At 40.9% G+C, this 23,655-nt stretch overlaps 1 protein-coding gene across 2 annotated transcripts in view; it reads left to right on the forward strand.

Moving 5' to 3' along the window:
- Window positions 1-23,655, forward strand: part of SKAP2 (src kinase associated phosphoprotein 2) — a 139,723-nt gene that overhangs the window by 103,563 nt on the left and 12,505 nt on the right. For both annotated transcript variants that reach the window (XM_060782053.2, XM_060782052.2), the window contains exons 10-11: window positions 2,194-2,280; window positions 15,125-15,237. In XM_060782053.2, the coding sequence (XP_060638036.1) occupies window positions 2,194-2,280; window positions 15,125-15,237 (200 nt within the window). The remainder of the gene's footprint in view (window positions 1-2,193; window positions 2,281-15,124; window positions 15,238-23,655) is intronic.

Raw genomic sequence — 23,655 nt, forward strand, 5'->3', positions numbered from 1 at the left:
TATGTTTACCCTATTATAGGGGGATTGGGGAGTGGTGATATTTATTTAAAAGAGGTTTACCAGTATCTTCTTCTTAGGATATAAAAGTGTAACATGGTTAAGTTTACTCTAGTTTCTGTGGCAAAGCAGAAATCTCACCCTCGAGTCCTAGATCACTACCCATATCCCTAAACCACACTGATTCCCTTGGATTCCATTAAGTGATGGGGAAAACAATGCGTGAATCTGGTCTGCTGAATTTTCAGGACCAATCCATAACCAGGTTTCATTTTGGAAATATTAGGTCTTGTTGACTTCATTGTGTAATGTTTCTTTTGTGAATGGTTTGTGCATATGCGATTTAAGTGTGTTGTCTTGATGCGAGGCTGCCCTGCCATATTAACAATAAGAATACAGTTGAAGACAATAGTATATGCCCCCAGAAGGAGAGTTAGTGCACTTTGATCTTTGTTTCAGACAGCGAAATGTCTTGAAAAAGTGATGTCTTGATATGCTCCATCTTATGGAATGCCTAGAACAGTGGTTCTCAGAGTATGATCCGCAGAGCCTTTGGGGCTCTGCAAAGCATATTGAGGGGCTCTGTGCTTTCCTCTTCCTCCCCCCTGCCCCCTCCAAGCTTTCCTCCTCTTTTCTACTCCTCGACCCTCTCCCACCACAAAACCTTTTCCCTCCCTGTCCTCGACCCAAACACTTTTTTCCTCCCTTCCCTCACCCCAAAAGCCTTTCCCCCCCTCACCTTCCTCACCCCCCAGATCCCATTCTCCTTGCCTTCCTTCCTTCCTTCCTTCCTTTCCCTCCCAACACTCAGGATGTGCTTTGATTGTGCTTTTCTTGCATGGCAGAAGGATGTTGGACTGGATGACCCCTGGGATTTTGCACTGAAATACTGTTGAGTTTATGTTGGTCAAAACAGTTGTCCATATCTGATATATACACATTATATATAATATAATATATAAACATTTCTTGGGGTTCCATGAGAAACTTTTGCTTCAAAAAGGGCTCCGCGGCTGAAAAAAATTGAGAACTCATGGTCTAGAACAGTGGTTCTTGACCTGGGGTCCCCAGATGTTTTTTGCCTTCAACTCCCAGAAATCCTCACAGCTGGTAAACAGGCTGGGATTTCTGGGAGTTGTAGGCCAAAAACATCTGGTGACCCCAGGTTGAGAACCACTGGTCTAGAACATAACACAAGAGAGTGCCACAATAATGCTAGTGTGAGAATAATGTGGGAGAAGTCATCTTGATAAGAACAGTCTTTACTTAGCTCAAAAACTCATGTGATAATTGAAACTAAACATTGGATTAGAGACTCAATAAGAACAATTAGAATCACTCTTCACTTTATTTTAGAGAACTAAGATATAAAAACACTAGGCATATCTGTACTTCAGAACTGAGGTGTTTGTTTTCTAGGAGAATGAAGTGTTAAAATAGCCCACATTGAACATGTGATAGCCATTTTCCTGAGCTTTCATGTGTTAGTGGTACAGTGAACCCATGTTGGGTTTATTTTAGATTTTAAAGGACCTATCCAATAATAATAATAATAATAATAATAATAATAATAATAATAATCCTTATTTGTATTTCGCCCTATCTACCCGAGGGGGACTCAGGGTGGATTCCAACATAACAATGGCAAACATTCAATCCAAGATGATAATCCCTCATTTTAAGTTGGTTCAGCACCTTGGATAGTTCCTTCCCAGAACGACTGCCATGAGAACCTCCTATTGCCCAGTTGTCTTTTATTGCCCCAGTGTCCAATCCAAGACATTTTGCTGTTAGAAGCAAAAGACAAATTGCTTCTATAATATTTGATAAAGATTGTACAGCTGGAGGGAACCTCAATCTAATCAAACATGTACCTAAGCAAGCTGTCAGTTGAACCTTATACCAAATATGATAATGGGACAATATTTTCCATTGCACTTAAGAACTGCAGGCAGTTGAGAAGGTGGAGGCAGATTGTATAGTGCACACTGCTCTGCCAGTATGATTCTATATGTGCCCTCAAATCTCAACATTTGCCACCTGTAGCAGCGGCCTCATTCTATTCCATTCTAGGTCCCAACTTGCTGATGAGACCACATTTGCACCATATGAATAATTTTTTCTGTGTTTTCTATACTCTAATGAGCTATAACTCTATTTCACTAAGATGTCTGAAAATATTGCTTGTATCTGCAGAGGAAGAACTAACAGCAGCGCCCGTCGTACCACCAAAGGATGAAGAACCAAAGAAACAAAGGCAGGAACCAGCTAGCAATGTCTTGGGTAAGCGCCATTATTTGTCTGTGGTTTGCATTGTGATTGCTTTATGGTTACTTTTCAATGTTTGCCTTCACCCAGAACAAATGAAAGGGGCGAACTTCCAGAAAGTTTAACTGTTTTTTTAATGACAGCACCAGGGAGAAGGGGGAGCAGGGAAGCATCAGAATGGCGCCATTTAGGATGCATGAAAATCACTTGAGAAGGATTTATAAAGTAAGCCAATTTATACAAGGTATTCCTTCCTGAATTACTTTGTAATGACTCAATTAGCTTTCATTTCTTCACAAAGGAGATTTAGCTGCATAAATTAGCTTATCATCATTGAGGAAGTGTCACGGCTAAAGGACAGTTTATAGATACAACATGCAGTTGCTGTCAAACCTATAAGAACGTAATATAGACATCTGTGTATACTTTGTGCTTGAGCAGAACAGACTTCTGTCATTCAGAGACTAACAGGGGACAACAAGTTGCCCAGGGGACAAGCAATGTAGACGTCTCTGAAAAGGTCATCTTGACACAGGCTCTGACAATCGACCCACTGCTCTGTCTTCTTTGATAAAAATCAGATAAACTTAAGACCACTAATTGATCTGCAGCCTGTTTAAATGTTGGCCATGCATATCTTCATTGCATATGATTATACCTCTGAAAGCAAATGAACTGTGCTAAGAAATGCCAGTGTCCAGTGACAGCAGAAGGAAAGGTGATGGCAGCATAAAAATCAGAAAAGGACAGGCGTGCAGCATAGAAAAGAATCACTTTCCTTTCTCTTGCTCTGCGTTGGCATCTTGCCTTTGTGCTTATTAGCATCCAATTTGGAAGGGAGTAAAGGGGAGCGGAATACATCATCTGAAGTCCTGAGGTCAAAGTTGTTTTTCTTCCTGATCATAAAAAGCCAGTGTTTTAGGAATTTCTTTTGATGCCCTTGGCTAAGTTTACAACTTGGTAAGAGGCACAAAACGTTTTTTTAAAAAAACCCACTTACTCCTTATCAGGACACCACTTTACGCCTAGGACAGCATCTGAGGGAGTGGTGCATTTTTGTGATGTGCCTCTGCAAAGAAATGAAGCTTGGGTTATCTTTCTGGTCATTTTGGCTCCACATCATTCTTCCACTACTGTCAGAGAAAGGGAGGATGAGGATTGTGTTCAGGAAGTATCTTTGCTATGCCCTTCCTTTGAGAGCGTGTGGAAAGGAAACAGGCGTTGTTTCCGGCCTCTCTCAGGAAACTTATGTGAACAGGTTGTTGTAGACAGTTTAGGTTTGCGTTTCTTGCAGAGGAAACGAAGGTTTGATCCATCAGATGTTTCTCTGAAGGGTGGTCCTTTGCAAAACAAGGGCTGAGTAGTAACATTTTTTCAGTATAACCTTGGAAGTAGAATCATGGATGCTTTCTGGAGAAACACACCGGCTACTGCAGTATTTACCCAACTCAACTCAAGGCTACTATAAAATAGATATTAACATGCTTTCTTACATTCTAAAATTAAGAAACACTTCTCTGCATATCCTATATGCATTTAGTCAAAACAATTACACTGAATTCAGTGAAATCTATTCCCTAGTAAGTGTGTATAGGGTAGAAGTGGCAACAAGCCTGGAGTTATAGTTAACAATAGAACAACACCTTCCTTAAATTAGATTTGCATTAGGAATACTGCAACCTCCAGCTGCTGTTGGTATGTAACTTCAAGTAATCTTGGCCAGTATAGCCAGTGGTAACGGAACGCTCGAAATAATAGTTCAATAATAGCTGATGATTCTCAGTCTGCATTAGTCCATTAACTGCTTACAGATTGGGTTGTTGTAGATTTTTCGGGCTATATGGCCATGTTCTAGAGGTATTCTCTCCTGACGTCAGGAGAGAATGCCTCTAGAACATGGCCATATAGCCCGAAAAAAACTACAACAACCCAGTGATTCTGGTCATGAAAGCCTTTGACAATGCTTACAGATTTCATGTAGCCTTTTATCTCTATTCATAGCCTGCCAGATGTTTATTACCATGAAAAGCAATGTTTTTCAGAATTCTCAGAAGAAAGGTATAGTTTAAGATTTCATAAAGGCAGATAATTGTACTGTAGAGAAATAAAGAAGAATACTTTAGGTTTGGATGCAATCTGTCCCTTGCAATTAATTGTGTGTGTGTGTTTGGGGGGGGGGGGTATTAAATATTTGCGATTTATATATTTTGATTCCCTTGGCTAAGTTTACAACTTTGTAAGAGGCACAAGCATCCTTAAGAGTGTTAACCCCCCACCCACCCACATCAGAGATTACATAGATGCTTCAGATTGACCATTTCTCCCAACAGCTGTGGTCTAGCATTCATGCAAATCCTATGCAAATTACAACAGTTGCAAATAAATAATAAAGAACCTAGCTCATGCTTCCAAAGCACTCTGTGTTGAAAGAAGTCACCTGTCCCCATTGTAAAATATTAATGCTTTTTCTTTGTTAGCAAGGTCTTAAATTTTTATGAGTTGACCAATAAATTTAAGGCAGCTTCATACAACATCCTTGAAACAAAAGCAACTAATAATGATCCCCTGACATGAAATTCATTTCAAGCAATGGTTTCCACACTTTAGCATAACAGTGATCCCTGATCTTCTCAGGACAGTTTAACAGGTAAGTTTAAAAGTTTATTTGTTACGTAAGGTAATAAGTTGACAAGGAGCTTTTTGCTTAGTGGGGATCAGGTGACATGAACTTCCTCTAATCTTACTAAAGAATACAAGCTGTTTTTCATGTTGAAACGCTTTCTTTTGATAATAATATGCACAGAATTTTCTTGGAGTAAAACTGCATGACTTGAGTGGCTGAGCTGCATGTGTGTTACATTTACCTTGTGGACAGAAATTGGATATGTATACATTATTTTCATGTCTGTGTATCTGAGATTTCACATCTAGATATATTTATTGGAGAACAAAACTCATTCAATTGAATGACACTGGTTTTTGAATAGGACTGTACAGTCTCATTAAAGTGGAATCTGTAAGTCTCACAGCTACCACATTTCACACACATGGTGGATTTTGGCACATTTTGTCTCTAACATTTGGCAAGAGATACTGTCTGGAGCTCTGGTAGATGGTGGTATATGGATAATAGCTTTCACACTTTTAGAAGTACATTTTCTGCAGTCTTTCTCCTAGTTAAGATTGTCATAATGTAAGAGAAATGCACTGTTCTACTGATTTTCACTATGCCATATGCAATCGTCTTAAAATGACTTGCATCTGCATTACTTAAAATAATAGTATAAAAATGTAATAGTCAAACTCAGTATTTTATAAAGCATCGGTAAATATATATTGTTGTTGTTGTTTATCCATTCAGTCGCTTCTGACTCTTTGTGATCTCATGGATCAGCCCATGCCAGATCTCCCTGTCGGCCATGGGCACCCCCAGCTCTTTCAAGGTCAAGCCAGTCACTTCAAGGATACTATCCATCCGTCTTGTCCTTGGTCGGCCCCTCTTTCTTTTTCCTTCATTTCCCCCCAGCATCATTATCATCTCCAAGCTTTCCTGTCTTCTCATTGTTGTTGTTCATTCGTTCAGTCATCTCCGACTCTTCGTGATCTCATGGACCAGCCCACGCCAGAGCTCCCTGTCGGCCGTCACCACCCCCAGCTCCTTCAGGGTCAGTCCAGTCACTTCTCATTATGTGACCAAAATACTAAATCTTTTTAATATGACTGTGAGAAAGCCAAATTTACCTTTAGAAAATGCATGCTGTCTTTTTCGGGCTGCTGCATCAAATACTTGAGGCTAGAAACATTGGATTTTGAATTTGTTTCAGGTTTTGGAATACCTGTATTTGCATATCCATACATATTGAAATGTCTTGGATATTGGACCCAAGCCCACAAAATTCATTTATGTTGTAATCCTTTTAACAGGAAATTTTCCTTCAGTCCACAAATTTCCACCATCGTAATAACCTCTGATGTCTGTTGAACATTTAGAAATACAGTTGCAGCATCCAAAGAAAGAATGGGCAAAGTCACCAAAGGCATGTTATAAGTGTGAATGATTTTCTCTTTTCTCATTCTCTGCAAAGCTGGAAACATTCGGATTGAAAGAAAATGTCACTGTGGAGGGCGGTTCCCTCAGCTGCACCGTTCAGTAGAAATATTTTTGAGTTCAGGAAAGAGTTGTTTTTTCCTCCTCTTATCCGTATTGCCTGCCTTTCTTCTCAGAGCCTGAAGGCGAAACTTCACTAGTATGGGAGATTCTTAAACAGGATTTCCTGACATTTTTGTTTTTGTTTATATATATATATATATATATATATGTATGTATGTATGTACTTACTTAGGCGATCCCTCGTTGGACGAGTAAGATGGTCTTCCATTATGGATTTCCTTGTGGGTCCGTAGGTGGCTGTGGAGCCCTATTCTTGCTCTGCATCTTCTTCCGCAGTGAGGGCATTGGTTTCCAGGTGGAAGGCGTTCCCGGTCGGGGTTGGCTTGACGCGCCTTCCTCCTGGCACGTTTCTCTCTTTCACCCTCCACTCGTGCCTCCTCGAATTCTGCAGCACTGCTGGTCACAGCTGACCTCCAGCTGGAGCGCTCAAGGGCCAGGGCTTCCCAGTTCTCAGTGTCTATGCCAGAGTTTTTAAGGTTGGCTTTCAGCCCATCTTTAAATCTCTTTTCCTGTCCACCAACGTTCCGTTTTCCGTTCTTAAGTTCGGAGTAGAGCAACTGCTTTGGGAGACGGTGGTCGGGCATCCGGACAACGTGGCCGGCCCAGCGGAGTTGATGTTGGAGGACCATCGCTTCAATGCTGGTGGTCTTTGCTTCTTCCAGCACACTGATGTTTGTCCGCTTGTCTTCCCAGGAGATTTGCAGGATTTTCCGGAGGCAGCGCTGATGGAATCGTTCCAGGAGTTGCATATGACGTCTGTAGACTGTCCACGTCTCACAGGCATATAGCAGGGTTGGGAGGACAATGGCTTTATAGACAAGCACCTTGGTCTCCCTACGGATGTCCCGGTCCTCAAACACTCTCTGCTTCATTCTGGAAAATGCTGCACTTGCAGAGCTCAGGCGGTGTTGTATTTCGGCGTCGATGTTGACTTTGGTGGAGAGGTGGCTGCCAAGGTAGTGGAAATGGTCCACATTTTCTAATGTTACACCATTAAGCTGTATTACTGGCATTGGAGAGGGATTGGCTTGTGACTGCTGGAACAGCACCTTGGTTTTCTCAATGTTCAGTGACAGGCCGAGCTTCTCGTATGCTTCTGCGAAGGTGTTTAGAGTGGCTTGTAGATCTTCTTCTGAATGCGCACAGACGACATTGTCATCAGCATACTGGAGTTCTATAACAGATGTTGTTGTAACCTTGGTTTTGGCTTTCAGTCTGCTGAGGTTGAATAGCTTGCCATCTGTCCGATAGATTATTTCCACTCCGGTGGGAAGCTTCCCATCAACAAGGTGAAGTATCATAGCGATGAAGATGGAGAATAGAGTTGGGGCGATAACACATCCCTGTTTGACACCGGATTCCACCTTAAATGGGTCACTTTGGGAGCCACTGCTGTCCAAAACTGTTGCCATCATGTCATCATGGAGGAGCCGCAGGATGTTCACAAATTTGTTAGGGCACCCGATTTTGTGGAGGATGGTCCAGAGAGCGCTGCGATTCACTGTGTCGAATGCCTTTGCAAGGTCGATGAATGCCATGTACAGGGGTTGGTTTTGTTCCCTGCATTTTTCTTGGAGTTGTCGTGCAGTGAAGATCATGTCCACGGTTCCTCTGGAGGGGCGGAAGCCGTTTTGGGATTCTGGGAGGGTGTCTTCTGAGAGGGGCAGAAGGCGGTTTGCAAGGATTCTTGCGAGGATTTTCCCAGCGGAGGTTAGAAGGGAGATACCTCGATAGTTTCCGCAGTCTGTTCTTTCCCCTTTTTTGAAGAGGGTGATGATGGTGGCGTCCTTGAAATCTGCTGGGATTTTCTCGGTCACCCACACTTTTTCTATGAGCTGGTGGAGTTGGTGTGTTAGCTCAGGTCCTCCCTCTTTAAAGATTTCAGCAGGGATCCCATCTGGTCCACTGGCTTTGTTATTCTTCTGTTGGCTGATGGCATTGCTGACTTCTTCCAAACTAGGCAGTGCTGCAAGCTCATCCCTGGTTTGTTGTTGTGGGATTTGTGAGAGGACCTCTTCGGCCACATTGGAGCTGCGGTTCAGGAGGCTTTGGTAGTGTTCTTTCCAACGTAGTGCAATTGAGTTTTGGTCCTTCAGGAGTTTGGTTCCATCTGATGAGCGTAGAGGCTGTATGCCATGGTTTCTTGGTCCATAGATGACCTTTGTGGCTTTGAAGAATCCCTGAGCATTATGGGTATCTGCCAGGTGTTGGATTTCTTCGGCCTTCTTTGTCCACCAGATGTTCTTGAGTTCTCTTGTCCTTCTTTGGACCTCAGCTTTTGCACTAGCATAGATCTTTTTCTTAGCAGCACAGTTGATGTCTCTCTGCCATGCTTGGAAGGCTTTCCTTTTCTTGTCAATTAGCTGTTGGATCTCGATGTCATTTTCATCAAACCAGTCTTGATGTTTCTTGGCTTGGTATCCAATAGTTTCTTCGCAGGCTTGGATGATGGAGGTCTTCAGTTTGTTCCAATGTTCCTCAACATTTTCGGGGTGTTCTGTGGGTAGATGGTCCTTGAGTGCTGTTTGGAGATGGGCTCGTCTGGAGGGCTCCTGAAGGGCTTGGGTGTTCATTTTGCGCCTTGCCTTCCTTCCTTGGAGTCTGCGCTTGGGAGCGATCTTGATAGCCATCGAGGATCGAATTAGCCTGTGGTCAGTCCAGCAGTCGTCAGCACCTGTCATGGCTCTTGTGAGGAGCACATCACGGCGGTCTCTGGCACGTGTGATTACATAGTCTAAGAGGTGCCAATGCTTTGACCGGGGGTGCTTCCATGATGTCTTGAACTTGTTTTTCTGGCGGAAGAGCGTGTTGGTGATGACAAGGTTGTGCTCCGCACATTTGGTGAGAAGCAGGATGCCATTTGAGTTGCTGTTTCCAACCCCGTCTTTTCCAATGGTCCCTGGCCACAGGTCGAAGTCTCGCCCGACTCTTGCATTGAAGTCCCCCAGGAGGATGATTTTGTCCTCCTTAGGTATCCCGGATAGGACAGTGTCCAGCTGACAGTAGAATTTCTCCTTGATGTCTTCGTCAGCATCTAGTGTTGGTGCATAGGCACTTATGATGGTTGCCCGTTGGTTTTTGGCAAGATCGATTCGGAGGGTTGAGAGTCGTTCGTTGATGCCAGTGGGTGCTTCGGACAGATGTTTCACCAGATCATTTCTGATGGCGAAGCCAACTCCGTGCATTCTTTGGTCTTTTTCGGGCAGTCCCTTCCAGAAGAAGGTGTAGCCTCCTTTTTCTTCCTTCAGCTGTCCCTCTCCTGCTCTCCGGGTCTCCTGAAGGGCTGCTATGTCGATGTTGAAGCGTCCCAGCTCCCTTGCAATGATGGCAGTTCTGCGTTCGGGGCGTTCACTGCCACTGTTGTCCATCAGAGTCCGTACGTTCCACGTACCGAAGTTCATTTTTCTTTTTTGGCCGCAGGGTGGTGACCCCACTGGACGCGGCAGTCCAGTCAGGGATGAGTGAGGCAGACTATGTTTGGGGCACCTTTTCTAGCCCCCTCCCCATGTGGGGTGAGCAGAGTGGGTCCTCAATAGGGCTGCTCAGTCGTGGATACAGCTGCCGAACTACTCAACTGCCTCGGACCTTGAGGTAGAACGACTGAGTCCGTACCCACCGCCCATGTGCCAGTCTGTGACTAGGGGCTTCCAGATTTCACAGTCCTGCCCCCGTCGCCACTCGCTGATCGCCATGGGACTTTGGTTGGTTGGTTTTTATTTTCTTTGGAAGACGCCTGTGCGTGGATTTTTTTAATGTGTGGAGGTCAGTGCACAACTGATCAACACACAGACTTCACAGAGTGAGGTTCCACTGGTGATGTAGTTTAACACAATGACCGTGGCTTCTCAGTCTGTTGCAGCCTTCTTCCGCCTTCGCAGCCGTTGTAACATGTGCCATGTTATCCTCCGCCTGCTCCGCCGTTGAGGTCTTTGGGTCTTCGGACTGTGCTTGGTCTGGGACCTCCCCCGCAGCCACTCCTGGGAGATGTATGTATGTATGTATATTCAAAAGATTTACAGTGCTGGAGGATGGTATCTAACTCTTTTCCTTGCACCATTTTTACAATAGTCCTCCAAAGCTGAGTCTTCTGACACGATAAAAAAACCCTCATAATTTTTTTCTAGCGTGTTTCTGTCTAGCTAAAACTGCATGCCCCAAAGAAGGGATGCTGGGCGCTTGGTACAAAACTGCCGATGGTCTGAGATTTGGCATACAGAAGAAACACAGAAGAACCTTTTATTTGGAATTTCTTCAGAAGCAAGGAATAGGCTTTGCAGCATTGTCTGCATCTCTTTCCAACATGCTTTGCTAAGCGAACAAAATGAATGTTTGCATGATGATCAGAAGTGAATTGAGGGTACAGTTAAAATGTATTTAAAACACAAAGTTAAAAGCTTAGCATTATGCTAAATGTCCTTTGACCAGTAGCTGGCCACTTGGATTGCCTCTGGTGTCACTGTGAGAAGGTCCTCCCTTGTGCATATGGCAGGGCTCAGATTGCGTTTTCGTAGGTGGTCTATGGTTTGCTCTCTTCCACACTTGCATGTTGTGCACTCTACTTTGTAGCCCCATTTCTTAAGATTGGCTCTGCATCTTGTGTTGCCAGAGCGCAGTCTGCTCAGTCCGTTCCAAGTCGCCCAGTTTTCTGTATCCCCAGGAGGGAGTCTCTCATTTGCTATCAGCCATGGATTGAAGTTCCAGGTTTCTAGCACCCACTTTTTGCTTGATATTCATGTAGTACTTCTTATAAGTTAGAGCAGCATGCAACCATCAATAATGAGTGAAAATAATGTTGAGAGTAGAATCCTGTTGGGACATTATGCTAGCTAAATATAGTTCTGATTATTTCTCAGAAGTTTCATAAAAGTAGGCTGTAATGCAGACATAAGCATACCCAAAACCTTCCAATCCTTGATTCTGAATAGCTGGCTTGGAAGCTAATTGATTTTTGTTCAAGGAATTGGCGATCAGTTGTGCAGCTCTGAAATCTTGTGTAACTTTACTAATAAATATTTGCACTACATTAAAAGTTTATTGCATTTACAACATAATATTGAATTTTGGTTGTAGGTTGCAAGGGAGAAAGTCACTTTGGTTTGAACCTAAAACCAGTTAGAAAGGTCAGCTTGAGTTTTAGATAACTTTAAATGAGTCAGGATCCTCTGTTTTTTTTTTTTATTATTTTGCTGTGGGATTTTTCCCCCTTTCTCAGTGTATTCCAATAATTCATCAACTTACATAAGTTTAATTTGCCTCAAGTCACAACCAGCCAGGAATTCCAGGAGAAACATATTATGCTCAAAGAGAAAATATGGTGGATCTTTTTGTAAGCCTTTGTTACAAAATTTTTAGAGACTTTTCCTTGAATATTTTACTTCAAATTATCAGCACATTCCAGTGGGGACTGGACTGCAGGATGTAGTTCTGCTTTTGCGAAATGATGGAAATGCATTGGCAATTATATATAGCATCAGTTATCGGAAAAAATACAGTTTACGTCTAAAATCTTCAGAATCTCCTTCATGTCCTAGGCAGGGCCTGGTATCTCACTCCAAGAAAGTAGCATTTTCAATGCGAGCCATGCATATTTACAGTGAATATGGGGGCAGACCCTAGTCTTAAACTGGCCATCTGAAGTGTAACAACGTACACAAGACAGAATAGAGGAAGATCAGTGAAATGAAAGTAAAGTTGTGCTATAGTCCTAAAATATGGGAAGGCCGCCAGAGGCTCACTCATAAGAACGAAGGACCTTGTAAATTACACTGGTTTGGAAGCCACTATTCTGAAGCACTTTCTTGAGCTGGAATTCTAAAGCAATGCACATGGTAGGAGTTTCCTTGTATTTCTAGTGCAGTAGGCATGCAGATGGTCTCAGACGTAATGAAATGCTAGTGATAACGTGTGCTGCACATTAGAAATGCATTCTATTTATTCTCCTGATCACAGTTAATCCAAACACATCATATTTACGTAGAACCTTTTCCCACATTCTATCGACTTCTGGAGCTCCAGTATATAATAGGGCCCAGTATATATTACAGCTTGTATATAATAGGACTTGTGCATCCACAGATTTTGGTATCGACGAAACCAAAACCCAGTGGATACCTGAACCTGAACATTCACTGGGTTTTATCTCGTATTCAGGCTGTGATTTTACCATCTGGAAAGCTCTCTTCTTTGTTTCAGGCACTTTTTCTTTCATTGTAGGGCCCTTCCACAGAGCTCTATATCCCAGAATGTCAAGGCAGAAAATCCCACATTATATGAGTGTGGACTTAGATAATCCAATTCAAAGCAGATATTGTGGGATTTTCTGCTTTGATATTCTGGGATATAAGACTTTGTGGAAGGGCCCCTAATGAAACACTTCTGTATTTGTAGAGTGAGACATGTAGGATGGAAAGAGGAAGGGCCTCTAGGGCTTCAGAATCTAAATTTTACAAACTTGGAAACACAGCCAATTAATTTCTTTATGCTTTTTGGTTGGTTTTTTTTTTTTTGCAAATATCCTTATGCAAAAGCATAATTAACAATTTCTGTCCTAGGGCCCTTCCACACAGCTATATAACCCAGAATATCAAGGAAGATAATTCACAATATCTGTTTTGAATTGGGTTATCTGTGTCCACACTGCCATATAATCCAGTTCAATGTGGATTTTATACAGCTGTGTGGAAGGGGCCTTAGTTTCCTTTCTTGTGCTCTTAGTTCTGTAGCACAGGTGGGCAACTGTTAAGTCATCAGTTGTTGTTTTTTAGCCTGAAACTCTCATCAACCCTAATCAGTGTAGGTGATCATGAAGGATTATGGGCACTGCAATCCAGCATGCCAAGCTGTTAGTGACAGGTCTTTCTATTTTTCTTTATCTGCCTTTGTTTTAGCTGTTTCCTAAATCCTTCTGCATATTGCAGAGACTTGAGAAGGCCCTACTGGCAGTGAATAAATGCAAGATAATAAATATTGGCATTATTGAACAAACCGCCTTATTTATAAGACACTTATTTTATCATAATTGAAGTGTATGGGTCATCGGATGGAAACTAGATTACATGAAACAGATTTTCCTTACATTTGTTAGCTGTTAATACAGCTCCATGAAATATTGCCTACAGAAAAGACCAAAAATTGCCAAAACTCAAAAATAAAGACATTGCCCCATACTGTGTTCATACTTCCATCCTGCGTGCCCTCTAGTGTTGTACAATAGAAGTTATATGGCTTGTTTATAAAAAGGGTGAAGTGTTCAAGATGTGTGGTGAAAATGTGCATTTTGCCTTGAGCCGATAACCGGTTGGTAAAACTTCCACCTATGACAGTTTAGATGTCCAAATGTTGTGTACTGCAAGCCTAGGTAACATACCCGCAGATTGGACTTTCCATGAACTGCAGTGGATGCATGTAGTATGGGAAATTGCCTTGCAGTGGAATTTATATAAAATGCCAGATTGAATGTCAATGTTCATTGTAAGTGGAAGACTATATTATTATCTGAAGAACATTATCTGTTTGCATTTGGAGAGTGATTTATAGATGTAAACAGTCATAATTTTACAATTTAATATTATTTATTTATTTATTTATTTATTTATTTTTATCCCATTTTTTCCCCCAGGTGGGACTCATACATACATTATTTGTATGTTGAACTATACAAATAATGATTTGGAATTCCAGTGACTTGAAAACATTACTAATACGTTTTGTAATTTATCAGTATGGGAGATTGGTATCCTCTGGAACAAAGCAAAAGACAGTCACACTTGGGGCTTTTATTTCCATACCACGTAGAAGTGTTTAAGTACATTTGCACCTAGTTTGCTTCTCTTGAACATAGTGCAGCTGTTTGTTTTGTTTTTTTGTCTCATTGGGGTGGCTTGTCTTTTTGCTGGACATGCTTTTTATAGAAACAATTGGCCATGTGCATAGACGCTTTCAGTGTATAGCAACTGTGTTGAGTTCAGTGCTTCAGTAACTACTTGTATGTATGGTAAGCATATGACAAAGCATTTATTACTCTGTTATGGTGGCATTACAGCGCAAACAGTGCTAAAATAATCAATCAGTTAATGGTCTGTATGGCAGTTTGAAAGCAGCACATCCATTGTGCTTATGTGCTTAGAAGGATGAGTTTATGGCAACTGCGTATTGCATATTTAGCCAGAACTTAATGTCCCAAACTGATGCTGACACAATATATGCATATAGATGAAGAAAATTCGCAGCTTCAGCAGTCATCTCTATAGATGCAGCAGAATTTCGGTATTGGTTCTCCAAAAAGGAAGCATTTTCCAAAAAGTTGTAATCCCCCACTTCAGATGTGTTTTTTTCCCATATGGTCAGAGGTTTTCTTAATGTCTGCTGCAATTTTGTAGTGCATCACATGTGTGTGAATAACGCAGCTTGAAACAGAGTTACCATGTGCATCTCTGAAAACTTGTAGCCACATGTTATTAAAAACAGGTTTGGAGACTTCAAGGAGTGGGATTTCTTTTTCATCTTTCCTGCAGCACTTCTCTGGGGAGTGAATAGGGGAGCAGCTTCCTAGTTTTAAAAGGAGATAACTTGGAAAATGTCCTCCAGCAGCTCTTGTTTGAGTGGCGTTTGTGTTTGCATCACTGATAACAAAAGCCCCCAATCACCTATGCTGACAAATCTAATGTATGCACCTTTTCCTTCCCCCAGGCAATAAAAAAACCGATTATGTTAATTTCTATCAAGGTTTGTGGGACTGTACCGGAGATGTTCCTGATGAGCTGACATTCAAACGTGGTGACATTATCTACATTCTCAGCAAGGTACTGTATCCTACAGAGAATAGATAGGTGAGAGGAGATAGCTGAAATTTTAAAAGAAGCAGTAGCAGCAGCAGGCAGTCTTTGAGGTTGCGGGGAAATTGGCATTTCCTTTACATCCTCTACATTTGGTCTACAGTTCCTTGCACATAAATTATTTTGTCAATTGAGTGTAATCACATTCAAAGAGTTATTGTGCTACAGGAATCGTCTTTAAGTCTTGTTTATCTGTGCTTGGCGTCTTGGCTACTTGCTGCTAAGTAACTTCCCTCTGAGACAATAAGTTCAATGCATGTAAAAATGTAGCCTTGTCAACTACTGAATGATATGTGTGGGTGACTTGTGTATGCATTCCTCTTCCTTGATACGTCTTGTATTTGCTGATTCTGGATGTTCTGAATAGCTTTGATGTCACAGTTTGGCCTCAAGAGCATTCTGGGTTGTCTCCATTTGTGTGCCGTGATAGATTTGGCTCATCTTCAATTCACTGTGTTGGCCTTTTAAAAAAGCAAACTGATGTGATGTGATGTAACGTAAGTGCCTTTTTCTGCATTTCCCAATGAAAGCAGAATCCTGCACCAAGAAAATCCATGCGTGAGATGATCAAAGCTCCAAATTGACCACATTAAGACACCATTTTCCAGTTATGTCTATCTCAGAAAACTGCTACTGAACTCAGTAGGACTTCTGACTGTGCTGTCAGTCTCACTTAGAACTCAAACTACAAGCTGTGTTTTAAATACATAGTATGCAACTTGCAATCTCGTTTTTAACATTAAGGTAAGACAGAATGATCATACTGAGGGAAATAAAGATCCTGGCCAAGGTGGTTTTTATTTCATAATTCCCTCTCTCAATGGAGGGCTTTAAAAAAGAAGAAAAAGTCTCAATCAGCACCTCCCCCTCCCCCCATTTAAAACTCCCATGTTGCTGGGAGAATGGAGTGAATCTTAAAATTAAAAGCAGCTGGTGAAAATCTCCCTAGTGATGGTCTCAGTATAGATTGGTATATATTCCATTTTAAGTTAAGTATGTACACTTAATTAGAAAAAGAAAAAGGACCCTAAACTGCATACTGTATTTATCACAAGATGTAGTTCTGTTCTTAGGGTACTTCCCCAAAGAACCTGTTGTTGTTGTTGTTGTTGTTGTTGTTTTGGAGGGTGGGTAAAAGATTCTTAAGTCCTTGCTGTACATAAATTAAAGAGTAACCTTTACTATCCTGGTCTAGATTCCTGACACAACTCTGAGCAATTACTCCAGAATCTGCTCAGTGCTGCCTGTCCACTCTTGCCCTGAGATACTTTCACACCATGGCCTTTCTCATCAGTAAAGTGCAAAGCATTTGTCTTTAGATAAATGTTAAAGTAGCTAGAACTAACAAAATGAAAAAAATGTTTTGCTAAGAGTAACTTGAGTTTGCCTTTCTCATGTTTCACTACAAATGCAGTGAATGACTATGATTTCTAGTATCCCTCTCTTTCCTGAGGGCTTAGAAAAGGGTTTTTGCTTTAACGGTAACTCCCAGCATCCATCAGTCAGTAGCCATAATGGCTGGGAGGGAAATTGTAGCTGCAATTATAACTTTCCCATATTCTGCCTTGTCTTGCATCTCCCCATAAGACTTGTATAAAGCCAGTTAATAATAATAATAATAATAACAACAACAACTTATTATTAATTATGGGACTTTCGAATGCAGACTGACAAAGTTTTGGAACACAATACACCAGACATCATGATTGTGGAAAAGAAAAAAGTCTGGATTATTGATGTCGCCATACCAGGTGACAGCCACATTGAGGAAAAACAACAGGAAAAACTCAGCCGCTATCAAGACCTCAAGATCAAACTGCAAAGACGCTGGCATAAACCAGTACAGGTGGTCCCAGTGGTCATTGGCACAGTGGGTGCCATGCCAAAAGATCTCAGTCGGCATTTGGAAACAACAAACATCGACAAAATCATGATCTGTCAACTGCAAAAGGCCACCTTACTTGGATCTGCACGCGTCATTCAAAAATACATCACACAGTCCTAGACGCTTGGGAAGTGTTCGACTTGTGATTTTGAGATACGAAATCCAGCATATAGATCTTGTTTGCTATGACGTACTGTGCTTTTGTGTCAATAATAATAATAACAATCTTTATTTAAACCCATCCTATCTCCCCTAAGGGACTCAGGATTGTTTCCAAACAAAGGTGGCAAACATTCAATGCTATAAAAATAATGCAAACAAATCAAATCAAGCAATACATAAAACAACTTCAATAGAAACTTATAATAACAAGCCAAAAATAAGTAAAAAGAAATAATTAAATAAACTTATTGAATAAACATAATAAATCTAATCAAGAACATTTATACCATAATAAATTGGTCTTGTTCCCTTTTTACAGAGAGGGAACTGAGACTCCCCAGTGCCGTGCAGAGAAGGAATGTGAAACCAGGTCTCATATGTATACCATAATTCCTTCTTTTTTTGCATGACTAACACAGTACAAGGAGCCCCCAGTGGCACAGCGGGTTAAACAGCTGAGCTGCTGAACTTGTTGACTGAAAGGTTGGCAGTTCGAATCCAGGGATTGAGGCGAGCTCCCACTGTTAGCCCCAGCTTCTGCCAACCTAGCAGTTCGAAAACAGGCAAATGTGAGTAGATCAATAGGTACCGCTCCGGTGGAAAGGTAACGGTGCTCCATGCAGTCATGCTGGCCACATGACCTTGGAGGTGTCTATGGACAACGTCGGCTCTTTGGCTTCGAAATTGAGATGAGCACCAACCCCCGGAGTTGGATACAACTAGACTTTAATTCAGGTGAAAAGCTTTACCTTTACCTAACACAATACAGCCAGACAATTCAATTCTATGTGCATTCAGTGTCTCAATGAACCAAGCATGACTTACTCACATGGAAGCATGCACTGCACTGCATCTTTTACTTTATTTTTCACTCCTTCTTTACTGTATTTTTCATTTCACCAAGTAATCCAGGAGAGAAAGCAATTTCCTGCGACGTGTTAAATTCCTAAAACTTTTGAGCCCACCTGAAACAAGTGCTAATACTACCTTTTCCTTTCTAATGCTCAGATTCATGGCTCATTTGACCCCAGACTCAAAGCATGAGGTCCTCTTAATCTCCATCTCCAGTTAATGCCTTGTTTAAAGGTATATTTGCCCTTGGCTTTAGGTGTTGGTCTGTCATAACCAGTCTGGATATATGAATGTTTTCTGCTTAGCAGTCATTTTCTTTGTTAAAACCACAAAGAAATTTAGCCAGAACTCAGTCTATTGTCAGTTAGACTCTTGCAGCTTTTTAAACAAAATGAGGTTTCCTGTCAGCATTGGATTTAGAGGCTTTGGAAAACAAAATGCCAAGGGATAATCTATTTGAACTTCCAAGGTGCATGGTCTGAGTGAGCACTACTAGCCAGACAAAGAGTGTGTTCAGAATGCTCTCAAGGTAAAATATAACTGAGAGCTTCCGGAGCTTAATGGCTTGAATAAATATTTCTCAACTCTATAAATTAGTGCTTTAGCTTTGTAGTATCTGAATGAGCCCTTGAGCCTTTTTGCTTTTTACATTTTTTACACCATCTAGCGGTTGCAAATGAGAGATGCAGGCGCCGAGAGAGACACTAATGTGTGCGGCTCCAAAATGGTGTCATAAATTCCACTTCAGCTTGATTTCAGCTAGTGCTTATTACTTTCTAACCATATATCAGCTCCCTGTTGACATTAATCCTGGGGAAATCTTATTCTACTGATAAGGAATTAAGCATAAGTATTATATGGTGTAGGAAAAATGCAACATGAACCAAAAGATAAAGTACTTGTGCAGACACAAAACATTATTTCAGCAGAGGAAATTTAAGTAGCAACAGTGGCAGGCAGAATGAAAAAAGCAAATATATATCTATCCTTTGAACTCCTGTCTGTAACAGCTTTGTGTCTTTCTGTCTTTGTCTTAACTGTTTCCTCCCTTCCCTGAAATATTCATAGTGTTGGAAACAATTCCACTTCAAAACAGTGGGTTTGAAAAGAGCATGTACTACAGTCAGGGTCGCTTTTATTTATGGATCTGTTTGTGCATTTAGCTGCCCGGCTGCCATTATAAATGGCGGATACTGCATTAATGTCATTGAATCATAAATAAGTTTTAAGTAGAGCTTGGTATTGCAGAGCTTCGTATTATTTAATATGAAGTGCTGTTTTAATGTGCAAAACAACATGTCTCAGCAGCAACTGCGACTACTCAAATTTGACTTTTTGGGCCCAAACTTGGGGAAAAAAGCATAGAAAAAATGATGCTTGGAATCTATTACAAGTTTTGTGTATCCTGTATGGTCCCCTCTCCTATAGACAAAAGTTCACAAGATTAAAGCCCTTGATTGTTATGTGAAAGCATGGGGGGGGGGGGGAAGCAATAATAAATAGGAACAGTCACTGCATATAAGTTTCCAAAATAATTAAATTTGTAATCATAGGTCTTGTTGCTGTGTTATTTTTTCTTCTTCTTTTGACTTGCTGCATCCTGGGTTTTATGCAAGATTAATCTTTGTTGGTTTCTGACCTCCATAAGAAAACATCAGCATTTTATACACAGAGGAATGTAATGGGATGGTAACACTCAAAAGTGACCCTGCCAAAATGAGAAACAACAAAGACACACACACACACACTATTTAGGATATATCACACAGTCCTAAACGCTTGGGAAGAGTTTGACTTGTGATTTTGTGATATGAAATCCAGCATATATATATTGCTGTGTCATACTGTGTTTTTGTCTCAGTAAAATAATAATAATAATAATAATAATAATAATAATAATAATAATAATAATAATAATAATCTTTTATATATACCCTGCCACCATCTCCCATAAGGACTAGGATGGCTTACAAAGCACACAGTGGTGCCATACAACATATAAAATACAATACATCTACATTAAAACCAGCATTACATTAAAACCAGACATATAAAATTAACAAGAGCAGTAGAATCAATAAGATATAGCAATAGTTGTTAATTAAAAGATCCATACAATCAATTTAGCCTTCCCTGGCTGAAGATAGTAGTCTGGCTGCAATCTTAAACGTTGTCAAAGGCCTGCAGAAAGAGCCAAGTTTTTAGCTCTTTCCAAAAATAGTGTAGTATGGAGGCTTGCCTAAGTTTCCTCTCCTTTGTCCCCACCAACCACACGTGGGACAGTGGTGGGACCAAGAGAAGGGCCCACCTGGCAGATCTTAGAGCCCACACCAGTTCATAGGGGGAGATGCGATCACGAAGATAGACTGGACCAGGCCCGTAGCCAGGATTTTGATTCAGGGGTAGAGGGTCTACCCTAGCAAACCTTTTGTATCGTTACTCCAATACTCGCATGCATATGGGATATATTGATCATGGTGATCAGATCATGTTATGAATAAACATAACAGTTTAAATAATGTACCAGTAAGGCCTTCTCGCGGACCACCATGAGAATTTGGGGGGGGGGGGCTGAAACCCCTCAAGCCCCCCCTCCCCCCGGCTACATGCCTTGACTGGACCCAAACCATGTAGGGTTTTATAGGTGATAACCTGCACTTTGAATTGGGACTGGAAACTTATGAGCTGGTTCAATAGGGGTGTGGTGTGTTCCCTATAGTTAGTCCCAGTTAGTAATCTGGCTGCTGATCTTTGTACCAATTGCTATTTATGAGCTGTCTTCCAAGGCAACCCCATGTAGTGCATTGCAGTAATCCAATATTAAGTTATAAAACAGCAGTGGATGTGTCCATTTTTAAAAAGCTTTTTCTTTTCTGTCCTTTTTAAATGTTAAAGCCAGGTGTTACAATGAAAGGATGAAGTGGAGATAAGAAGACTTCTTAACCATCTTAGCATTAGTGTTTCATTCTATACTCTAGAAATTATTTTTGAATACAGAACGGGGATCCCACCCCCCTGGGCAAAGCCTTAATGACGTTACTGGAAGATGGGTTCCCACAGTTCATATAGTGCAGAAGCAAACAAAGGAAATTGAAGTGAATGGATATAATGCCAACTGAGATGAGAACAGTACAAGCAGTTGGTAACAGGAAACTTTACTCCCTGGTCTGTTTCTAACTGCTGAGGTTTTCCCAGGCTTGAATTGCCAACTAAAGTGAAACTATCTAGAACAGTGGTTCTCAACTTTCCTAATGCTGCGACCCCTTAATGCAGTTCCTCATGTTGTGGTGACCCCCAACCACAACATTATTTTTTGTTACGACTTCATAACTGTAATTTTGCTAATGCTATGAATCATAATGTAAACATCTGATATGTAGGATGTATTTTCATTCACTGGACAAAATTTGACACAAATACCCAATACGCCCAAATTTGAATACGGGTGGGGTTGAGGGGGGATTGATTTTGTCATTTGGGAGTTGTAGTTGCTGGGATTTATGGTTCATTTAAATTAAAACAGTATTCTGAACTCCACCAATGATGCAATTGAACCAGACTTGGCACACATAACTCTCATGACCAACAGAAAATACTGGGTTTGGTGAGCATTGACCTTGAGTTTGGGAGCTGTAGTTCACTTACATTCAGAGAGCACTGTGAACTCAAACAATGATGTATCTGGACCAAACTAGGCACAAATACTCAATATGCCCAAATGTGAACACTGGTGGAGTTTGGGGAAAATAGATTTTGGCATTTGGGAGTTGTAATTGCTGTCATTTATAGTTCAATCAAAGAGCATTCTGAACCCCACCAATGATACAATTCGGCCAAACTTCCCACACAGAACCCCTATGACCAACATAATATACTGTGTTTTCTTATGGTCTTTGGTGACCCCTCTGACACCCCCTCGTGACTCCCCCCCCCCAGGGATCCCAACTCCCAGGTTGAGAAACACTCATCTAGAAGGACTTGTTAAATGCAAAATAACCTCATCTATGCCACTGAACAGCTGTTAATATGCGGTTGTGGTACTGATTAGTACTCTAAAACTCTAAATACTCTCTACACATACTTCTGAGTTAGTGTGAATAAATGTACTTTAGATTTCCACATTCCTTCATAGGTATACCATATCAACCCTAGGAATGACACATCTAGCATTATTATGGAAAGGGACGTCTGGGACCTTTGAGATTAACTGAGATGATAAGTGTGTAGCATAACCTTTCATAAACTGCATCTGCAATGACGGTGCAACAAGATCCTTTATTGTGCTTTATATGATGGTTTGATAGAAATTTCCTAAGTTACTTTAATGAATTTTTAAAATCCTTTTTTATTATTCTGACTGTGCCGAAATGTGCTTCACTAGATTGTAAGTATCTTTAACAACATGTAGGACTCATGACAAAACCTCTTGGATCGTCAGATAAATTTCCTGGCAGATTGCAAAGTGTTTCCAGAAGAGTGGCTAATAGTTCGCAGATGAAATGTAGGTACCTGTCATTATGATTAACATCTTTTGGAAATGCCTCTGTTGCTTGCTCTTTTTAGTCCTTATACAGTTTTACTTCTTAAGGACCTACCTCTTAAGCTCCTGACCTAATTGTACTGCATTCAGACCAGTTTACATCCATGCTATTTGAGTCAGTAAGGAATGATTAGTTTAAGCCCAAAAGATTTTAATGGATCTAACTGGTAAATATGACTAAATTCAGATTCTGATACCCCCAAATCTGAAAACATTTGCCTGCCTGTCCTCCCTTTTATTTTTCACAAACACACAGAATTGCCTTTAAGCAATTCATTATGTGGCTCTTTAATTTCTGTGGAGTGTTGTTTTTCCTACAGCGAAGCATTACAGTGTCCCTGGATCTTGATAGCATTTCTACAGAAGGAGAAAGAAGCTTTGTGTTAGTAATTACCTAACATTGTCAGGAGCTGACTGCAGGCCTCTTCCTAGTGATAACAGAATAACCACATAATGTAGCTTTATAGTGCATGATTAATAGAAAATAATTACACATCCTACAAAGGAATGTAATATTTCTTATAAATTGACTGGAATGGTTTCCTGCAGATTAAAGGACTCTTCATTATTTTATCAGTCCCTCTGAAGTGGAGTCAATTGCCAAAGCCTAGAGTTGATGGAAAGAATATGCAGCATTTCCTAAACACGCTGAGGAATACCCGATAGTGGTTTATTCACACCTGAGGCTTCCACAGTGCTAATCATCTATGAATATTAAATCCTTGGCTGATCCGTACTCACAATTTGTTATTTATTCTAAAGGCACAGCTTTTAAATTCAAGACAGCCCAAGGTGAAATGAGTGCTCATCTTTGTAGTCTCTGCCAAGGTCCACATTTAAAAATGACCACCCAAATACTTGAAGTCCATATCACCAAACTGTCCTGCTTTGTGGCGTCTATGGACCTTATCACATTACTTTTGAGACTCTCATCATGTCGAATCCT

This window comes from Anolis sagrei, chromosome 6 (genome assembly GCF_037176765.1).
Source record: "Anolis sagrei isolate rAnoSag1 chromosome 6, rAnoSag1.mat, whole genome shotgun sequence".
Lineage (NCBI taxonomy): Eukaryota > Metazoa > Chordata > Lepidosauria > Squamata > Dactyloidae > Anolis > Anolis sagrei.